Raw genomic sequence first — 19554 nt, forward strand, 5'->3', positions numbered from 1 at the left:
AGATTTTTTGGAAATTTCAAATGAAGAAGATTACAACCTACAACCTAGAAAAACCTGTTTCTATAACTTTAATATATTATAAAAAGACACTAAAAGAAATATTTGTTTTACACACACTGCGAACATTTTTGCCTGTTTTGGTCGCATTTCATGCTTTATTCTTTTACTCATTAAAGGAAAATACAGATAGTAAAGCTTTTCTAAAACATTTCTCTTGATCCCGAGTGACTGTATACATTTAAATGTAGGCCTTATTTAGTTTATTGCAGTATTTATATATTTTTACACAGAGCTGGGTTTGGAGTACTCAACTTTAATGTCATTCTCATTACTGCATGGACAGGAGCAGCAGAGGAGGTTTCCTCCCAGTAACAGCAGCCCTGCAGAGGCCCAGCCGATGTAGAGTGAGGCTCCCATCAATGGAGGTCCGTAGTAATAGGTTCTCGACATGGTGAGAGTTGTGATGGTGCTCCAGCAGATTGGAATGATCACCAGGACACCTGATATGATGAAGGTAATTCCAGAAGCTATAGCCACTTTGCTATTTTTCCTTTTATTTGAAACCAAGGTGGTGCAGTTGCCCCCGACAACACCAACCATCACCCCAAAGATCCCGACAATGATGGCGATGACGATGAGCACTCTGGCAGCCTGCAGGTCTTGAGGTAAGTCCAGCAAAGAATCATAAGATTTGCACAGTGTTGTTGGTCGTGGATAGTAATGATAATCAGAGTCACAGGACTTCCACAAACCCTCTGATTTACTCCACTTAGGGGATCTCCATGTGGGGAGAGCACAGCTGATGATGGTCCCCAGGACTCCGAAAATGGCCAAGACCAAACCTAGAAGCTGTCTCCTACCAGGTTTCATGATGAAGGTTTCTTGAGCTCTTCAAAGAGGAAAGATGGTGTGTTCTTGAGAGTTGCAGTAATTTAGAAAAGAGCTGAGCAGGAAGTGGTTTATAGGTGTTGTTCATGATCAGAGGAGCTGACTGTAGCTTTCTAACTCACTAATCATGCTGTTAAAGGAGATGACAGATTGTTGCCTTTAAGCTGAAAATGTTCTCTGAAGGAAACCCAGACTCTCAGAGAGGCATAAAATGCAAAAAGTATAATTAGAAAAAGGAAATCGCATATATTTGTAAATGAAATCTAAAAAAAAAATGTAATAATTGGATTATACAACTTTTTTTTTTTTTAAAGGTCTGTGGAAATCTTGGTTTAATTTAATTTAAACTATTTAATGATTCAGCATTTTGTGATTAAATTAAAACAAAATCAAACATTATTATTTCATCATAAATAGACGAATATAAACTCCTTCAGTATCACTGAAATGTGAGATTTATTCATAGCAAATGCTAATGTAGAGCGCCTAGGAAGAAGACGTGACTTCAGAGTATCTTCATTACCAGTAGATACTTGTAGTTCAGTCACTGAAATGTAGCTGTAACTATGTTAACAGGCTCATCTTCATCACTAGATGTTCTCGTTCCAATTTGTTGCTTTATTCCTGGTTCAGCTTGTGATCGTGTGTTTTAAATGAAGTGGTATGTGCTTTTTACTGAGTTTACTGAAATTTAGAGTAGAACATCCACATGGTCTGACACTTTTGTTCAGTGCAGTTTACTCATCTGTTGGCTCAGCCTCAGATCAGATAATCTAAGGCTCCTCTGTGATCCATGTTGTTCTGTGTGCTCATAATTGGATACATTTTCAAAAACTTCTTAAGGAACTAAAGTTAGTTAATGTGATATGTGCAAAATATTTCTGTTATTTTAAAAAATTGTTATTGGAACTATGTCATGTATACTCAACTTATTCGAGATGTACGTGGTGAGATTAGTTGTCTCGCCCACACAGACCAACCAAAAGTAAAGGAGCTGCCAGCCATGATTTAATTATGTGTCTTCTATATCACACATCACTTTGCTGTTACTGGTGCTTGTCGCTAGAAGAGACTGGAACTGCCAGCCACGAAGCTTCAGCAGCAGTGACAGAGGAGGCTGGACAGCGTTGTGTAAAACAGTCAACAGTCCAGTTGTCAAGTTAAAATAAAACTGTGAAGTCAGCTGTAAACAGCCATGTTGGCTGTACTTATGTTATTATTTTCTTGAGTGTCCTGCTTTAACAGACAGGCTGCTTTAAATGAGCAGCCTAGCAACAAGAAAACAAGCTCTGGATGAGCACTTCGAGTGACAGATTTCCTGGTGGCTAGCTGTGAGTTTAAATAAGTTTGTGGGCCTCTTAAAATCAGCTGACAAGCTGTGATTCTGTCAACCTGTCATTTGTTTTTCATGTTCTACTTTACAGCATTTATAACATGTGGATGCAGATGCAGCCTGTCCTTTTCTCTCACTATCTCTCTCTTTGCAAGACATGCTTTTCTACACCTACATTTGTCTATTTTAAAAGTTTTTATTTATTTGTTAGTTGTGTATACAGTGTCTCTGACTGTCTACCTTTCTTCGCTTTCAGTTTGTGTTTAATTCTCTTTAAAGTTCCAGTTAATTTATTGATTGATAGATTTATTTGTATATCGGGAAACTGATGATGGCTGAGGCCAAACCAAGAAACTGTCTTCCACCACTTCAAAGAGGAGGGGTGATGTGGTCTGAGTGCTCCAGTTATTTAACAGTGAGCGACAGCTGAGCAGGAACTGGTGTTTATGTGGTTTTCATACTTGGAACCACTCGAGTGGCTTCCTCACTCGTTGGCTCACATTGCGTGAGAAAGCACACATTAAATTGTACTGATGCTGCAATCTCCAAGCCACAAAATAAATAAAGATATATTACTTAGAACATGTGAACACCAATATTGTTGACAGCCATAAGACGCATTTTTAAGCAATAAAATATGACTGTCTTAGAAAATAGTTTTGACTTCTCGGGAATTGTGGATAAAAGATGAGCCTAGTATGATAATCAGGTAAAAGCAAGACCTTTGTGACTTTTCTTTTGCATGAGAGTTGGAGTGAGTTGACAGAGCTGTGAGAATTTGCACATCGTGTGGAACTGTCATTTACACTTTATGCTCTCGCTGCACTGTTTTTAGCTGGCATCTCAAAGTGCATATATTTACACGTGCACCCTCCTCTTCTCACACTGCAAGGCCCACGTCTCTACATGTAGGAGATTTAGACGAGCTGCACAGTGCACTGGACGATCAAAGGAAAGGTAGAGGAGAGAGGGAGAAAATTAAATAAGAGATGGAGCTATAAGGTGGCATGCCATTTAGGGAGCAGGTCAGAGAGCAATTGTTAATTACAGACAATATATCATTTTAAATAAATAAAATTGTTATAACAGCCAGGAATCAGGGATGCAAAACTACACATTTCCAGTAATTTTCCTAGCAATATTTCTAGAAAACAGGAAATACTTTGTATCAATAGGTAACTTCACATCTGAGCAGACAAGTATCACATGCGGAGCTCCCCAAGGTTCCATCCTGGGACCCCTTCTGTTTAACATTTACATGCTCCCACTGGCACAGATTATAAAGAACAACAAAATAAACTATCACAGCTATGCAGATGACACACAGATATATATCACAATGTCACCAGGAGACCGAGGCCCTGTACAGGCTCTTGGTAAATGCATTGAGGAAATTAATGACTGGCTGTGCCACAATTTTCTCCAGCTAAACAAAAACAAAACTGAAGTAATAGTCTTTGGTGCCAAAGAAAAACGATTACAGGTCACCAGAGAACTTCAATCTATACACCTAAAAACCACAAACCAGGCGAGAAATTTGGGTGTAGTGATGGATGCAGACCTAAACTTAGAAAAACACATTAAGACAATAACAAAATCAGCTTACTATCACCTCAAGAATATTTCAAGGATAAAAGATCTGATGTCTCAAGAGGACCGGGAAAAACTAGTCCATGCATTCATTTTCAGTAGGCTTGATTACTGTAACAGCATCTTTACAGGTCTACCTAAAAAATCAGTCAGACAACTACAGCTCATTCAGAACTCTGCTGCTCGAGTCCTCACTAAGACCAAAAAAGTGGACCACATCAGTCCAGCTCTGAGGTCTTTGCACTGGCTGCCTGTCCGTCAGAGGATAGACTTTAAAGTTCTGATGCTAGTCTATAAAGCTCTGAATGGTTTAGGACCAAAATACATCAGTGACCTCCTGACCCAGTATGAACCTTCCAGATCTCTCAGGTCATCTGGATCCAGTCTTTTATCAGTTCCCAGAGTCAGAACCAGACACGGAGAAGCTGCATTCAGCTTTTATGCTCCATATATCTGGAACAAACTCCCAGAAAGCCTCAGATCAGCTGAAACACTCAGTTTATTTAAATCCAGGTTGAAGACTCACCTGTTCTCTGCTGCTTTTGAATAAAGCACCAAATCCACACTTTTAAGCTTAAATTCCAAAACTTACATTTTAACTACTGATTTTATCTACTGTTTTGTTTGTTTGTTTGTTTGTTTGCTTGTCTTAATCAATTTTAAATCATGCTTTTTATCTATTTTGTTTTTAATGTCTCTGTAAAGCACTTTGAATCACCTTGTTGTTGAATTGTGCTATATAAATAAATTTGCCTTGCCTTGCCTTGCCTTGCCTAACAACAGTGGACCATAAAAACATATCTGCATTTGCCAAAAACAGACACACAGCAACACACTGACACAGTTTGTCAGTGTGTTGCTAACTAAAGGTCCAGCTGCTGTATTTCACAGGCAGACAAAAAAAAGAGAGAGCCACCGCCACTCAGAGATGGAGAAAGATAAGAAAGAGGACAGGAGAGGAAGAAGAGAGGTTAGATTTAAAGATAAGGATAGCTCATTTAAAGCTCACGTGTAAGTCCTCATGTTTTTAAATCGGACATGACATTATCGTTTTTTTTATATTGTGAAACATGCTGCAAAACAAACTGAGGCACACTAACAGCTATTTAACCCTTTCATTATGACAACCTCAATCTGGATTATTCATCTTTAGGCATGAAAAGATTGTAGACTGTACCTAATCAGTTTCAATATTTTATTAGTGTATCGGTACTTGTAGCTGGGAGTGTATGATGGATTCAGTACGGGGCAGGAAATCAAAACAAAATAAAAATAAATTAGTGGCATATATGTAACCATTTTAATGTGCAGAAACATGCTTATAACCTGTGGAAAGTGCATGTGCTGTATAATAGAGAGAAATGATTAAACTCTGCAAAGACATTTAAAAATTTTTAAAATGAATGTGGACAATGTGGACAGTGGTGGTTGGCACTTTTGCCTCACAGCATCTGGCTCGGGCTTTTCTCTGTGGAGTTTGTGTGGGTTATTTTTGAGTACTCTGGCTTTCTACCATAGTCCAAAGGTTGATTGATGATTCTATAGGTGTGAGTGTGAAGCGGTTGACCTGCGGGTGACGGGTGACCTGCAAAGGTTGTGCCCGTGTCTCTCATCCTATAACAGCTGGGATAGACTCCAGCCACCCTGAATTGGATAAGCGGAGGAGAATGGATGGATTTGCTGGGCCGGGATAAGTGTGGAAGTGAATGGATACAATATTACAAACACAATTTCAACTATAGGAGTAAAAAGGTACAATGGGCTTTATTTCACATCTAAACTTCTCAACTGAGTTTATCTGTATCTCATATTGGTGTCAGATAAGCAGCTTTAGAGGTGTTTCTTTAATCTTCTCTTTCCCTGCATGTTTCTTATAGTATGTGCAACTTTTAACTCGTTTTTTCTTTCTGCTTCTTGTTTTTTTATTCTACAGCACATTTGTCTGTAAGACTGAGATCATTTAGTGCATTCAGTGACCGTGTGTGCGAGTTTCAAGCTATAAACCGGTCGCCTGCTCAGTAGATTCCCAGGTCACACACCTGGCTAGGTGATATTGCCATCTCCATCACAATTTAATGGCTGAAGGTCACATTTAATACAAACAGATGATGTTGTATTGTTTTGCTCCCCAGAGCTCTGCTCTAATTTAACCTTTTTTCTCCCTTATATAAACTTTAATTCATTTCATGAAAGTGTACAGTGATGTTTTTCTCCTAATTTTTTTTACAGGATCAGGATCTCTGCAGTCTGATCTCACTCACCAGATTTCAGAAAACGCTGGCATCTACCTGGAGGACCAAGGACACACCAATAGCGATCATCAAAGTTTAACAGCATCTAAGAATTATATAGCACTGTTATGCTAATAGGTGAAATGTTTTATTTGCAGATAACTAAACTAATGGTTGTGATTGATTCAGCAACACAAATTTATACAAATGCCTTTACAAAGTGGATAAACATACTGCAGAAACTTATAGGTCATACCTAAAAGGGCATTTAAACTACCATTTTAACTGGCAGGGACCACATCCTCAGTTGGACTGAGAATATTTCTTCAAAGACATGTAGGATGGAACAGAAACAGATCAAGGCCTGAGACTGTGGTTGGGGAAAACATCAGTATGGCAGCAGCTCCCAAGTTAGACAGATCCTTTATTTATTTATTTTTTTCAAAAATTGATTTCCAGGATCCTACTAAGCTCATGAAGCAATTTCCCTTGTTTAAAAAGTATACAACACAGTATGAAATATCCAAGTGACAACCAGAGTGGGCCAAAAAGGGTGATGGACAATAATCTACACAGTAATTTAACACCCTTTACTCAATAAAACACAGCCCAGCTATCAGGGCACACAGATCACCTGAGAGTATCAGGCTCCTCATGATCATCAATAGTATGTCTACATATTCTTTTAAAATCAACAACATCCAGTCCTTTAATCAGTAAACTGCTGCTCAACTCCACTCCTTCCTGCAGGTGCAGTCACTTTACCCTGATTACCTCCAGTGCTTTCACCTCACTCTGTGCTATGCACATCAGAGGGATTGCAGTCAGCTGTGTTTTTAGCTGCAAATATTTAAGACAGGGAAAAGTCCCCTAAGCCAGAAGGACAGTTGTGTCTTGGGTTAGTGCAAATGTTGGCCACTATTGCAAGTGTGTTTCGAGTGAGTGCCCAGAGGAATGTAAGTACTGAATTGTTTTATTATTGTGACCTGAGTTAAAAGCATTGAATAGTTTTTATCTTATTTATTTTTAAACTTTAAAACTTTAGCTCTGAAATATTTTTCTTTGTGCTTGATAAGAACTTCTAACTTATTTTAGATGGCTTGAGACTACTGGAAACTGTGACAGTCTGCTTAAAGACTGTTCAGTGTATGGCTTAACTATAAACCAGGTTCTATGAAGGAATTATTATTATTATTATTATTATTATTATTATTATTATTATTATTATTATTATTATTATTATTATTATTATTATTATTATTATTATTATTATTGGGGAAGGAACCACTAGTGTTTTGGATGAGTCCAGTGGAAGTATTGAGTGGCTGATGATTAATGGGGAACAGCACTTGAGAAAAAATGTCTTGGATGCTTCATGATCTCTGTAGTTGTTTCAGAATATGATGTGCATTGCTTTTAAAGACTAAGTGTTTATTGGTTTTTAACAGGGGGCTGCACTGATTATGTCAGCACGCACATTCACTGATTTCACGACCCAGGCTACCTTTGAAATAAAGGTAAGATTGAAATTGAGGTCTTGAACACAGACTGACACTTGGCACTTTGACTCATGGGTGTTTGCTTCTCCAGAAATGTGACCTCTTCAAGCTGGATGAGGGCCCTGCCACTCAGGTGGTTCTGACTCGTGATGAGGGTCTGCAGTACTACCGCACAATACAGATCATGAGACGTATGGAGCTGAAGGCAGATCAGCTGTACAAACAGAAGATGATTAGAGGGTTCTGTCACTTGTATGATGGGCAGGTTGGTTTTGTCCTGATCTACAATGAAACTCAGGGCTGGTGGTGTAATTTTTTTGAATATCTGCCGAGTATGTTGAACTGGCTTTGAACTGCTATCTGATGTGAAATCTGTACTTTAACACAGTATCTGAGGGGCAGAAGTCTCTAAGCATTGCCCTGTGAAATATTCATTGGCTCTCTTTGCAATAAATCTCCCTTTAGGTCCAGACATGTGAAGCTGTTTTCTCATTATAGGAAGCCTGTGCTGTTGGTCTTGAAGCCTCAATTAACTTGTCAGACCACCTGATCACAGCATATCGTGCCCATGGCTACACTTACACCCGGGGAGGGACTGTCAAGGAGATCATGGCTGAGCTCACTGGTGAGTTGTTGGTGAAGACGCTAAAGATCAGTAAACATGGGACTCATTTTGACTATGCCACTCTTACAACTGCCACTGAAAGTGGCAGTTGTAAGTGTTCAGTTCCTGCTCGAGTAACTTGACAGGTTTTTAATCTTTCCCAAAAGTCAAGCTATTGAGGTTCAGAAACTTAAAGAATATCCTAAAGAGCCCAGTACATGGACTACTACAGTTACAAGATGATGACCATAGAAATGTCTCCCTAATTCGATGAAGCTGGCACACTTGTGGCTTGACCTTGGTGGTTTATTCCCTGAGATTAAGGCTCCAGGAAATGTTTGGCATTACTGAATCTAGGAACAAATATCAATAAGTGTACTGAGATGTAAATGCTTTCGTTATATCAACAAATGTTTTCCATGCACAGGCAGAAGAGGCGGAATTGCAAAGGGCAAGGGAGGCTCTATGCACATGTACTGCAAAAACTTCTATGGTGGAAATGGAATTATTGGTGCTCAGGTAAATGTCATCTAGGTGTCTTGTTACTGGTCTTTTGGCTTTCCATGGTTTAAGGATGTCATTGGTTTGGAACTGACACTGGCTGTGCATTTAGACTTGAACACTGATGTTCACACAATGTGGGACTTGTCTAGGTTCCTTTGGGTGCTGGTGTAGCACTTGCCTGCAAGTACCTGGGCAACAATGAGCTATGTGTCTGTCTCTATGGTGATGGTGCTGCCAACCAGGTATGTAGTGTTTATTTTCAACGTAAATGGGTTGAAGAGCAACACTTGGCTCTACACGGCCAGTATCTGTTAAATTTGTGCTAAATGCACAACATGACTAGACTCTGGGAAGTCTTGAAGCTGTAACTTGACGACTTTGCAGGACAACCTTTAAAAAGCCTTGTGTATATTCCACAGGGCCAGATCTTTGAAACGTACAACATGGCTGCTCTCTGGAAGCTGCCTGTTATCTTTGTCTGCGAGAACAACCGGTATGGCATGGGCACCTCAGTGGAACGAGCTGCAGCCAGCACAGATTACTACAAGAGAGGAGAGTTCATTCCTGGTCTGAGGGTAGGGGTCTGGCACGCTTGGGCACATCTCTCATTACTTGTAGAATAGTGCAGCTCAAAATGACAGCTGCTCTCATTTTGCAAAACCTGATGTCTGGCACTCTTTAATCAAAATGCCAGTTATTCAATCTGGGTTTCAGTCACAATTACAAATGCATGCCTGAACTCTGTTTCGAACACAATGCGCACTAGATGGAAGTGAGATAAATGCCATTTGGAAAATGGCAGCCTCAAATGCTCAGGTAGTCTAATGTTAAAGTCCTGCAGAATTCTGGAGTTCACTATCAGACTGCAATACAGACAAGTACACCTATTATGACTCGTTGTAGAGCTGACAAATTTCAAATGTGTCTGGTGCAACCATAAACTTGCATATGGACCTTGTCAGTCTTTTGTAAGATGAGATTAAAACTCAGTAACTGTGCACAGGTGGATGGAATGGATGTTCTTTGTGTCCGGGAAGCAACCAGGTTTGCTGCTGATCACTGTCGCTCTGGGAAGGTATGTTTAAAATTTTTATTTGTCATGTGTAGGAAATGCAACTTGGCTCTCTGAAACTCTTTGTCCTTTGCTCGGGTCCTATTCTGATGGAACTCCAGACATACCGCTATCATGGACACAGCATGAGCGATCCTGGACTTAGGTAAACAAATGGCTAATTAAGCCAGTTTAAGTTGCAGCAACTTAAGTTCTCCTAGTTTAATCTTACAAATGTCCTTTGCCATGCCTGTGGCTCTTACCTCTGCTCCTTGGTCTCATGTATGCCCTCTGTGGTGGCTAGTTCTGCCTAGGGATAAACTGAAATTCTGTATCTTCTGTCAGATTTCTCCATTTGACAGACTTGATGCTTCAAAATAACTTGAAGTGTTAAGTAGCAGTTTTATTCTAATCTGCATAGAAATGGATCACAAAATTTCAAGGCACTGATTTTTCACTTTGAGCATCTAAAATGCTCAAAGAACACTTGTTGGCAACCATTGTGCATCCCTACAACTCTCCTGCACCCTCTCCCCCTCTAGCTACCGCACACGTGAGGAGATCCGGGAAGTGCGCAGTAAGAGTGACCCCATCTCTATGCTAAAGGACCACATGCTCAGCCAAAACATGGCTAGTGTGGAGGAACTCAAGGTAGGAAATGCTTGAGATGTAGAAATCAAATTTATGAGCAACACTTCTGACAGTTTAGACTTTTGCTTTGCAGCAAGCAATAGAAGCTTGACTAGCTAAGCATACTAACATTTGTGCTCTCACTTGAACTAATATTAATGGCATGCTTTAGATGTGAGGGTAAAGGGAGAGCTGCAACCATATTTAAAATGAGATCCTCCAGGTTTCATCACATGTCTTGGCAAATAATTGCCTCATACACTGGAAGATGCCTTGTCTGTCATTTCTGTAGGGAATTGATGTGGAAGTGAGGAAGGAGATCGAGGATGCAGCTCAGTTTGCCACCACAGACCCGGAGCCCCCACTGGAAGAACTGTGCAACCACATCTTCTACAATGAGCCACCTTTTGAGGTGCGCGGCACAAACCCGTGGACCAAGCTGAAGTCTATTAGCTGAAGTTCTTGACAACCGCCTGTCCTCAATGCACACCATGTACTTTAAACTTATGCCTCTCACCAGAGCCAAGACAAGATCAGATTCACTTTACTACACTGTAGCAATTTCAAGACTTCAGGAAGTGTTAATCTTATCAGTGTTGCCAGTGTACAATTTATACCTACATTTATGCTCTTCACCATATTTACCTTGGCTAGAAATGTTTAGTGATTGGTTTCTGGTTGACTTCATCTTTTCACAAGACTTGAGCCACATTTATTCCTTAAATCTCTGACTAGATTATTTGCTGTGTAATCTGGTAATTTTTGAGGTGCTGTAAATGTTTGGTGTGTCACAGGATGTATCACCTTAACATGGCTTTGTGCTCTATATACTTAAAGAAGTCAACTTGAGAAAGTGCTCTTCTCTTCAAATGGTAACTGGTCAAAATGTTCTTGACACACAACTGTCTGGTCTGAAGTTTAAGCTGCTTCAAGTTGAGCAGATGTGTTTGCATAGTACTCCAAATCCTGAGGCCCTTTCAGAGTGGATTCATTTCAGGCTTGGCTTAAACAAAGTGTGGGTGAACTAGGAATGTGAAACCTAACATTGGGTGACTAGTTTGAAGCTGTAGCTTTTTTGGCGGGGGGGGGTATTGTTGGATGTAACTTAACATGCCTCTGTCACTGGCTTTATACAATTTTAAACCCTACAAAATTTAACTTTTAGGCTTCAATATTTAAATTAAAAAAGGCTCATGTCTTAAGATCATGGTTGCAGCTCTGACAAAGCACACAATGGTCTAAGAATGTCTAGTCTCAACACTTACAAAACTAAAAGGAGGAAAATGGCTTTAAAATATTACAACATGGGCAAATATTACCCGAATGGATCCAATGTCGCCTTCTCTAAGGGGCACTCAAGTACTACCCTACCTACTTGATCCCTTTCTAAAGAGGTCTCTAATTTTTGTAGCATTAACACACCAGTGCTTCAGCTTTAGTCCCACTCCACTCACCTAAACTATAATGTAGATGTGGTTGTATGGTGAACACCCTCCAGGTTGCAGCTTTCCTAGCAGCCACTTCATGTTTTCCTTTTGCCTGTGGGACTCCCAGGTGCTTGCAGCTGTTCTCAATGTCTAGTGTCACCTTCTGGTAGTGGATTCTCCTCAGGCCTAATTACCTTGATGATGATTATGAATGAGCCTTTATTTGTCACTTGCAGTTGCCTGCAGCAAAATTGGACCCCTTCCAACCATACATTACACAAGTCCCACTGGGGATGGGGCAGAACAGGTAGCTTTGAAGCAAAACAATGAAATGTACAACACAATAGGGGAGTGGAGGAGGGGAAAAAAACTGAGCTCTTGGTAGGGGATCAGTATGAGAACAGAAAACAAACTTCTCAGCACAAAAGCACATGAATCTTCACACTTTAACACCATAGAAACACTCACCCCTGTTGCTTGTCACGTATGTGGTGAGAGTGAGCCAGTGTAGAGTGTCCTTTGGCCGAGTTAAGCGAAAGTCAACAGTCCTACAGCCGACGCAGGTGGCCTGGAAGGATGTGAGCAGAGAGTCAAAACACAGAGAAGAATTATTGTTCCAGCCAGCTGTCACTGTGGGGTAGCCACAGATGAAGGTAATGGTTGTGAGAAAGGAAACAAACAGCATTGTTATGACTGAAGAAGTCACTTGGATGAGTGATGAAACGTTTCTCCCACTGAAAACGCTACGTCCAGATGAACAGAATCAACATTTGGGGAAACTGCATTTTTTTACAGTTGGTCTAATGTCCGTCACTGTTCACCAGGTCTATCAATTTCTCATTGAAGAGCTGTGAGCTTCTCCAAGATCTTATCCATATTGCGTTCAATGAGCACAGTCTGAGTACTCATGGCCCTTCCCATCGCTTCGATCATAACAGCCAGCCTTGTGGGGTTTTGAACAGCCTTAACCACTTTCTTCAATCTTCGATAAGCCAGAGCCCAGCCAGTTCCGATCAGCAGGAACCCTGTTATCATGACTCTTAATAGGTATAAATCTTCTATGTCCTCAATCGACAGTCCTCCCAGGCACACAACGCATCAATTCCTCCACCCATCCATTGTGTATCCGACAGGAAACGTCCCTGCAGGGCAGCTGGGCTCTTTCGAACCCGGGCTTCTTGTCGAAAAGAGTGTGTCAATTGCAGTAAGGGACCAGTTGATCAAATCCATAATTCTTTAGGTTTTAGAGAACAAGACTGAGAGACTCAGTGAGTTTTAGAAAGTTACACGAAACTAGACATGAACATGAGAGCCAAGCAGGAAGGGAAAGGAAGAAGATGCGACCGCCTCCGTCAAAAGCAAGAGATAATAAATGGGAAAAGTGGATCACATATGTATTTAGATCAGTTTGACCTAAGTCAAAATCTTGTTGGCTGAATTTTGGATTTTTTTTTTCACCCACAGGACACAGTGAGAGTGAACAGGGTTTCATGTTTGAGTTCATGTTTTATTTTGCATTTTTATTTGACAGTTTGGTAGGGTTAGTTAATCCCATTTGGTGTTGGGTAATTTCTGATGACTTAACTTGTCTTATCAACTCCAGTGTGAATTCCAAAAGTCCATTTTGCTTAGAAAGATTCCTAAACCAGAGACGTGACCGGAAGTATCCAATTGGCAGTTTGCTTCAGTGCTTACAGTTATGCAGAATCAGGTATGGAAAGGCTGCTCTTTCCACACAGGTGGGTACTGACATACATGGCTGCAGCTGCCAGCTGTCTTCTGGGTTCACCTCTGCTAATCCTGCATCTCTGAACTAGTCAGTGTCAGTGTTTGGGGTCTCATAAGCTCTCCTGTGATATTTAGTTTGCATACTTGGATTATTCAAATGAACGTTTAATATATTATGCTAAATCTATACAGATTTTTCTACATTGGTATGATAGTACGAATTAGTCAACCTGTATTAAAGTCTCCCTCTACAGCCTGTTGTTTCATAGTTTCAGCAATGAAATTAGATTTAACAATAAACATAGATGACATTCTGTCCCCTAGGCATCCACCAAGATCCCACTGTCTACAGTCATTCAGTAACACTCAGAAAAATATGCTGGTCACTGGATAATGTTAATAAATATCTTTTCCAAAATATGAAAGTTTTCTACATGTCCTAGTTTACATTATGAAAGAATTTATTATGAGTGAGAATCTCTTGATTGTCTAATACTTTCCCGCTAAACAGTCATCTTCTACTTCGGTTAGGTTTATTTTAACAACCATTTATTAAAACATATGTTTTGCTTTTGTTTTATTTTTTTACTGCAATTCTGGTAGAGTAGCTTTTACTGTTTAGTGCTTTTAGTGTAAAGACAACCTGGTTGTTAAAACTAAGATAAGGCAGACGCAGAGAAACGCAGATGCAAACGCTGAAGAATCTACAATGGCAGAAGCACAAATGGAAATGGTCATCAGACCCAAGAAAAAAGTGTAAAAAAAGAAAAGAGTGCCTGAAGACCAGTTACTCGGGCATATACTCGGGCTCTTCTTGATGCTCAAAACAGCATGGCTGAGGAACAAGCCCTAAAAATGAAGAAATGCAAGAAAACACTCAAGCAACTTCTGTAAGAGGAAACCCTGAATCCTTCACTATTTCAGAAGCAAAGGAGGACATGAATATGGAGACACAGGGAAATGTGAATAACCCCAGCGGACAAAACCCTAGGCCTAATGGAGGGACTTGGCAACATCAGCCCAATTTCAAATTTAGACTTCATGAGGGCAAAGGCCGGTATAATCCATTGGACAAGATTTCTGCTCTCAGACAGCAACTGCAAGCGTCACACTATCATCAGCGCCAGCTTTATTGGAAACTGGAAGTTGGTAACAAGGTTGCTTCATATTACCAAACTGGATGATGTGATCCTTTCCCTGCAGCAACAAATCAGCCACCCTGCAACAGAGTGGAGTCTGCCACTCAAACCACAGAGGCTTCACACATGGACTCTGTAAGCCTGAAATCTTCTAAGGAGGTTGAATTTGAGGTCCAGTGCAAGAATCAACAAGAACAGATAGAAATGCTGCAGCAACAGCTCCTAGAAGCTCAAAATCAACTGAAAGAGAAGTCAGTAAAACATAGGTAGGATCAAGAGACACTCAACACAGAAATCAGGGACCTTAAATCCCAGCTCTGCTCCAACAAAGCCCTTGATGATTTGAAGGTAAAGGCTCTTGACCGAGAGCTGAAAGAAGACTCTTTAGAACAAATTGAAGACAGACAGAAAATTATTGCTACCCAGCTGGCTGAACTCTAAACTGAAATTAAGACCGTACCAGAGAAAAAAAAAAAAAAGAAGAAGCGAAGCTCACTGCTTCGACTTTTCACCTAATTGGCTTCAACATCGGCTCTTGAGGCCAAAAAAAAAAAAATTATAAATTTAAAAAATGAGGAAAAACAGATGTGTCAATGTTTCATATAGATTTACGATGACACACCATTTGATGTCAACATATTTTTGTTACATATGGTGTTATATTCTTATAACATTGTTCATTTTATGAGTATATCTTTCTGCCTTGCTTCACATATTTACTGCTGCTTGGCTAGCTTTAATCATGCTAGCATCAGAACAGCTAAAAACGGTTATGCATCAGAGAATTGGCCATGCATCAGCCCATCTAAATACGAATGGAAAACTATAAAACTAAAAATACAGATAACTTTCAGATTAGTAAAGCTATCAATGGATCCATTCTTCTTATAGTGAAAACACATTATTTCATACTATGCTCAAGTCAGTGGTTGTTTTTGTTTTGTTTTTTTAATCTACCTGAATCTCTTAAGACAGGTTGCACTAATGGTGAGCCTGCTGCTGCATCAAGTTTTCCAGTAGATGCATGTTACATTGTTAAATCCTTATTTATTAGTTTCTTTAGTGGCCTACTTTAATGGAAGGACTACTTCTATAAGCAAGACCATATTTTATCATAGTTCAAGTTGTTTATAAGTGACGGACAGGTGAGCAGTAATTACTTCTTATGTGGTTTTTATATTAGTAAGAAAAGTTGACTGTGGCTCCATCACTTGCTCACATTGCCTAAAATCACATACAGTAAATGCTACTGATGGTGAAATCACCAAGCCACAAAATAAATGTAAAAAAATGATATCACATCACACATCAAACACATCTCTGTTACTTACACTTCATGCTTTTTCTCAAAATCTGCTAGGTCAGGTATACGTTTCCCACTTTCTAAATGATCTCAATGATTCCTGATTATGACACAAGAAGTACCACAGGTAAAAAGCTACAGTATTAAACACAATATATACACCGTTACCTTCAAATAAAGACATTTGTGGGAACCCAAAATCTGATTAACTATTTTTTTTTAAATCACATTAGTAAGATATCTGTTACTTTATATGTCAGAATATAAAAAATCAAATCCACAGATATTAGCATTTTATTGATAGCACATTGTGAAATTGTTGTGCTGCCCCCATGGCCAGGTGGGTGCCTCGGAGGAGTGTGGCAATACAGTATTATGGTAACAACTAAAGCACAGTAAAATAAATAGTGACTCAGCAGTTACAGACAAAATAAAAAAAATTATCGGATGTCAATTTTTTTTTATTTAATTACAACAAGGACATGGACGTTCTTAAAACCTTAACGTTGGTTTACATGTAGGTATTCAATGCAAAGCATCCTTCTTAGAAAGCCTTTCCACACACCTTAATAGTCCTTGCATTAGTGGTGAGTTTTCACTTTAGAACAAGCTACACTGGAACTCTCAATTACTCCCACTCCAAGTCCTAGGTGCGTCCACCAAACCAGCTCCAACCAGCTGGTCTGGTGCTCTACAGTCCTTTGGTTTGTTGTTGTTGCTGTTCCTCCCCATCCCCACAACAATTACCAAAAATAATATCCCCTCTGTCTCATACGAAGGACTATTAAGGGCACATTACTATTCCTCATATTTTGTTCCTAATGCCACACACTAAATCATTAGTCCTTTTAAAATGGAGTTTGCTTTTCAAAAAGCCACCAAATGAGAATTTGTTTAAAAAAGTGATCTCACACCCAAAAACATATGTTCGCCATGATAACCCATCAATCTAAACCTGTCCACCTGATTATCTCAAGAAATTAGTTGGGCCAATATGATCACAAAATTGGACGTGACGATTACCACTTGGTGCGCATGAGAGAAGGAAATGAGTGGAAAACTGCATTTAACTCTCCACTACGACATTTTGAATATTTCTAATGCCTTTCGGTCACACAAATGCACCTGCAGTTTTTCAAGCACTTATTGATGATGTACTAAGGCAGTGGTCCCCAACCTTTTTTGCACCATGGACCGGTTTATGCCCGACAATATTTTCACGGACCGGCCTTTAAGGTGTCGCGGATGAATACAACAAAATAAAACTAGTACCGGTACCGAAAAAAAGAAGATTTATTCATAACACACGTGAAAAGACCCAGGAAAACCGAGTTAACGATAAAAACGATAACAAAATAACGCTGAAAACCGATAAAAACCCTGAAAACCATACATTTCACACCTGAGCCTCAACTCTCGTGGCCTGGTACCAAACGACTCATGGACCGGTACCGGTCCGAGGCCCGGGGGTTGGGGACCGCTGTACTAAGGGACTTATTGAACCAGTTTGTATTTGTATACCTGGATAAGATATTGACTTTTTTATAAGTCCCTGGAGGAACACCAGATCTATGTTGACAGTGTGCTACAGTGGCTCCTGAAAAAAATGACTTTACGTAAAAGTGGAAAAATAGATGTTTGCTCTTCTAGGCTACATTTTGACATTAGGGCAACTGAAGACCAACCCAGCAAAGATCCAAGCAGTGGTGGAATAGCTGACAACCTACATCCCGGAAACATATTCAGTGCTTCCCCGGTTTCACTGACTTCCACCGCCATTTTATTCATAACTACATCCAGGTAGCTGAACCACTCACTCACCTTTATCAAGATGCATTTTGTCTGGTACACAGAAGCCTAGGCTGCATTCACTAACCTCAAGGAGTTATTTACATCTGCACTCGTCTTACCTTGTGGGCGTTCGGGCCCACAAGGTAAGCTCCTATCATCCAGGTTCCAGAAATGTAAAACCAGATACACTTCTCACCAGTTCTCCACCAACACAAGCTAACCCTTGCCAGAAAACATTCTCCCATCCATGTGCAAGGTGGATTCCTTCACCTGGGACCTAGAAGAGACCATTCAACAAGCCCTTCAGGACAACCCCACCCTGGTACCAGTTCCTCCAACTGGTGGTATGTTCCAACAGCCGCTCCTTCATCCAATAGGCCCACACCACCAGATTCACCTGCCACCCCGGAGTGAGTAGAATCACCTCATTCATCAAACGATACTTCTGGTGGGGTTCACTGGAGGTAGATGTCAGGGATTATGTGGCTGCTTGTTCAATCTGTGCCCGGACTAACAGGGGCATCCAGTAAACCGCGGGCATGCTCCAACCAACTTCCACAACCAAAAGACCATGGTCCCATGTTGCACTCTATTTTATTACTGCTCTACCCACTTCTAGTGTCATCCTTTCCATAGTAGATAGATTCTCAGAGTCAAAATGTAAAAATTAAAACTTTAATTTTATTTTGAGAAAAAAGTCAAAATATTATTTTGAGAAAAAGTAGAAATTGTATTTTGAGAAAAAAAAAAGATGAAATGTGGACAAATGGGAGCCTGCTGTGGTTGCTATTTCCTCTCAGTTAATGAAATTGTATTTCAGAATCAGTTTAAGTAAAAAGGAAGGAAATTATTTCTCTGTTAGCACATAAACACAGTCTGGTTACCCTCTCATGCAATAACGAAGTTGCATGTTGTATCACAAGATCAATTTGCTTTACTAAGTCATCGCAGTTTGTCTTGAGACAAAAAGGTAATCTCCACATTTAGACTTTTTTTTCTCAAAGTACATTTACCACGTTAATCTCGAAATGTCACCTTTATTCTCAAAATAATCAACCTTTTTTTTTCGCTTAATGTGGCCCTAATACTCCAGGATTACAGGATCAGTATCCAACTTCTCTGTTGTTTTGTGATCTCCCTACCTTGGTCTCATTTGGGACAAGTTGTTCATATCTCTCCCCAAACACACCAATCAACTTTCCCTGGTACTCAACTGCAAATAGCTGGCAGATGGGCTACACTAAAACGTCCAATATGACATGGGTGTGGCCTATATCATATGCATTAAAAATCAGTCACACAAATGCAGGCATATAATAACAAAAACAAAGAACAGTCCTCCAAATTGTTCCAATATGCCACATTTTACAACACTTTCAAATGGCAATATTTGTTGAGTTTTATTTTTTGTTATATTATATGAGCTCTGGTTCCTGTTTTGTGTCATGGCCGGCAGGCCGACACAGGGAAAAGTAGTGCAGACACCACTTGGGCGCACATGACAGGAAGGAAAGAATTCAAAACTTAAAACAATAGCTCAGTTATAATCTCTGATCAATTATCAACATAGTGTGCTATGAAAAGGCTGAGGCAGAAACAGCCAACAACTATGAGTGTCCCTTAGACAAACTATGAATGAGAGGTAAGCTCAGATCTAGTTTTCGGGTTTCTGTGATCATGCCTCTCCTCTACTCCACGTCCTTTGTTTTGTAGTCGGTCTTGGCTCTGTGTTTCTTTCTCTTTCTGTCTTTGTTTCAAAGTTCTGTCTCTGTTGTCTGTACTTCCCATGTTTTTTTGCCAGTGCCTCCACTTTAGTTAAGTTTCTCCAGTCTCTGT

The 19554-nt window shown here is 40.0% G+C and overlaps 2 protein-coding genes across 5 annotated transcripts; one reads left to right on the forward strand and one right to left on the reverse strand.

Moving 5' to 3' along the window:
- On the reverse strand, window positions 1-911 carry LOC100706022 (claudin-4-like). The gene has a single exon (XM_003446912.5). It carries the CDS (start codon window positions 868-870, stop codon window positions 283-285), a length of 588 nt encoding a protein of 195 aa, XP_003446960.2. The 5' UTR covers window positions 871-911; the 3' UTR covers window positions 1-282.
- Window positions 912-6842: 5931 nt separating this feature from the next.
- LOC100705761 (pyruvate dehydrogenase E1 component subunit alpha, mitochondrial) lies at window positions 6843-11200 on the forward strand. Of its 4 annotated transcripts, none has more exons than XM_025911091.1 (12): window positions 6843-6998; window positions 7491-7559; window positions 7633-7806; window positions 8040-8166; window positions 8573-8664; window positions 8799-8891; window positions 9069-9224; window positions 9653-9723; window positions 9798-9866; window positions 10046-10089; window positions 10243-10351; window positions 10623-10765. In XM_025911091.1, the coding sequence occupies exons 1-11, from the start codon at window positions 6951-6953 to the stop codon at window positions 10302-10304; spliced, it is 1005 nt and encodes a 334-aa protein (XP_025766876.1). In that variant the 5' UTR covers window positions 6843-6950; the 3' UTR covers window positions 10305-10351; window positions 10623-10765. The 4 variants fall into 4 exon arrangements, with proteins under 4 accessions (XP_025766876.1, XP_025766877.1, XP_019219731.1 ...); XM_025911092.1 differs by having other exon boundaries at window positions 10599-10739; XM_019364186.2 differs by lacking the exon at window positions 10046-10089 and having other exon boundaries at window positions 10623-11200.
- Window positions 11201-19554: the final 8354 nt, after the last annotated feature.

This window comes from Oreochromis niloticus, linkage group LG10 (assembly GCF_001858045.2).
Source record: "Oreochromis niloticus isolate F11D_XX linkage group LG10, O_niloticus_UMD_NMBU, whole genome shotgun sequence".
NCBI lineage: Eukaryota > Metazoa > Chordata > Actinopteri > Cichliformes > Cichlidae > Oreochromis > Oreochromis niloticus.

Coding starts and splice junctions, on each gene's coding strand:
- LOC100706022 (XM_003446912.5), bottom strand. CDS start 870: ATGAAACCTGGTAGGAGACAGCTTCTAGGTTTGGTCTTGGCCATTTTC.
- LOC100705761 (XM_019364186.2), top strand. CDS start 6,951: ATGTTGGCCACTATTGCAAGTGTGTTTCGAGTGAGTGCCCAGAGGAAT. Junction 7,807..8,039: donor GTCACTTGTATGATGGGCAG/GTTGGTTTTGTC, acceptor TTCTCATTATAG/GAAGCCTGTGCTGTTGGTCT. Junction 10,352..10,622: donor CTAGTGTGGAGGAACTCAAG/GTAGGAAATGCT, acceptor TCATTTCTGTAG/GGAATTGATGTGGAAGTGAG.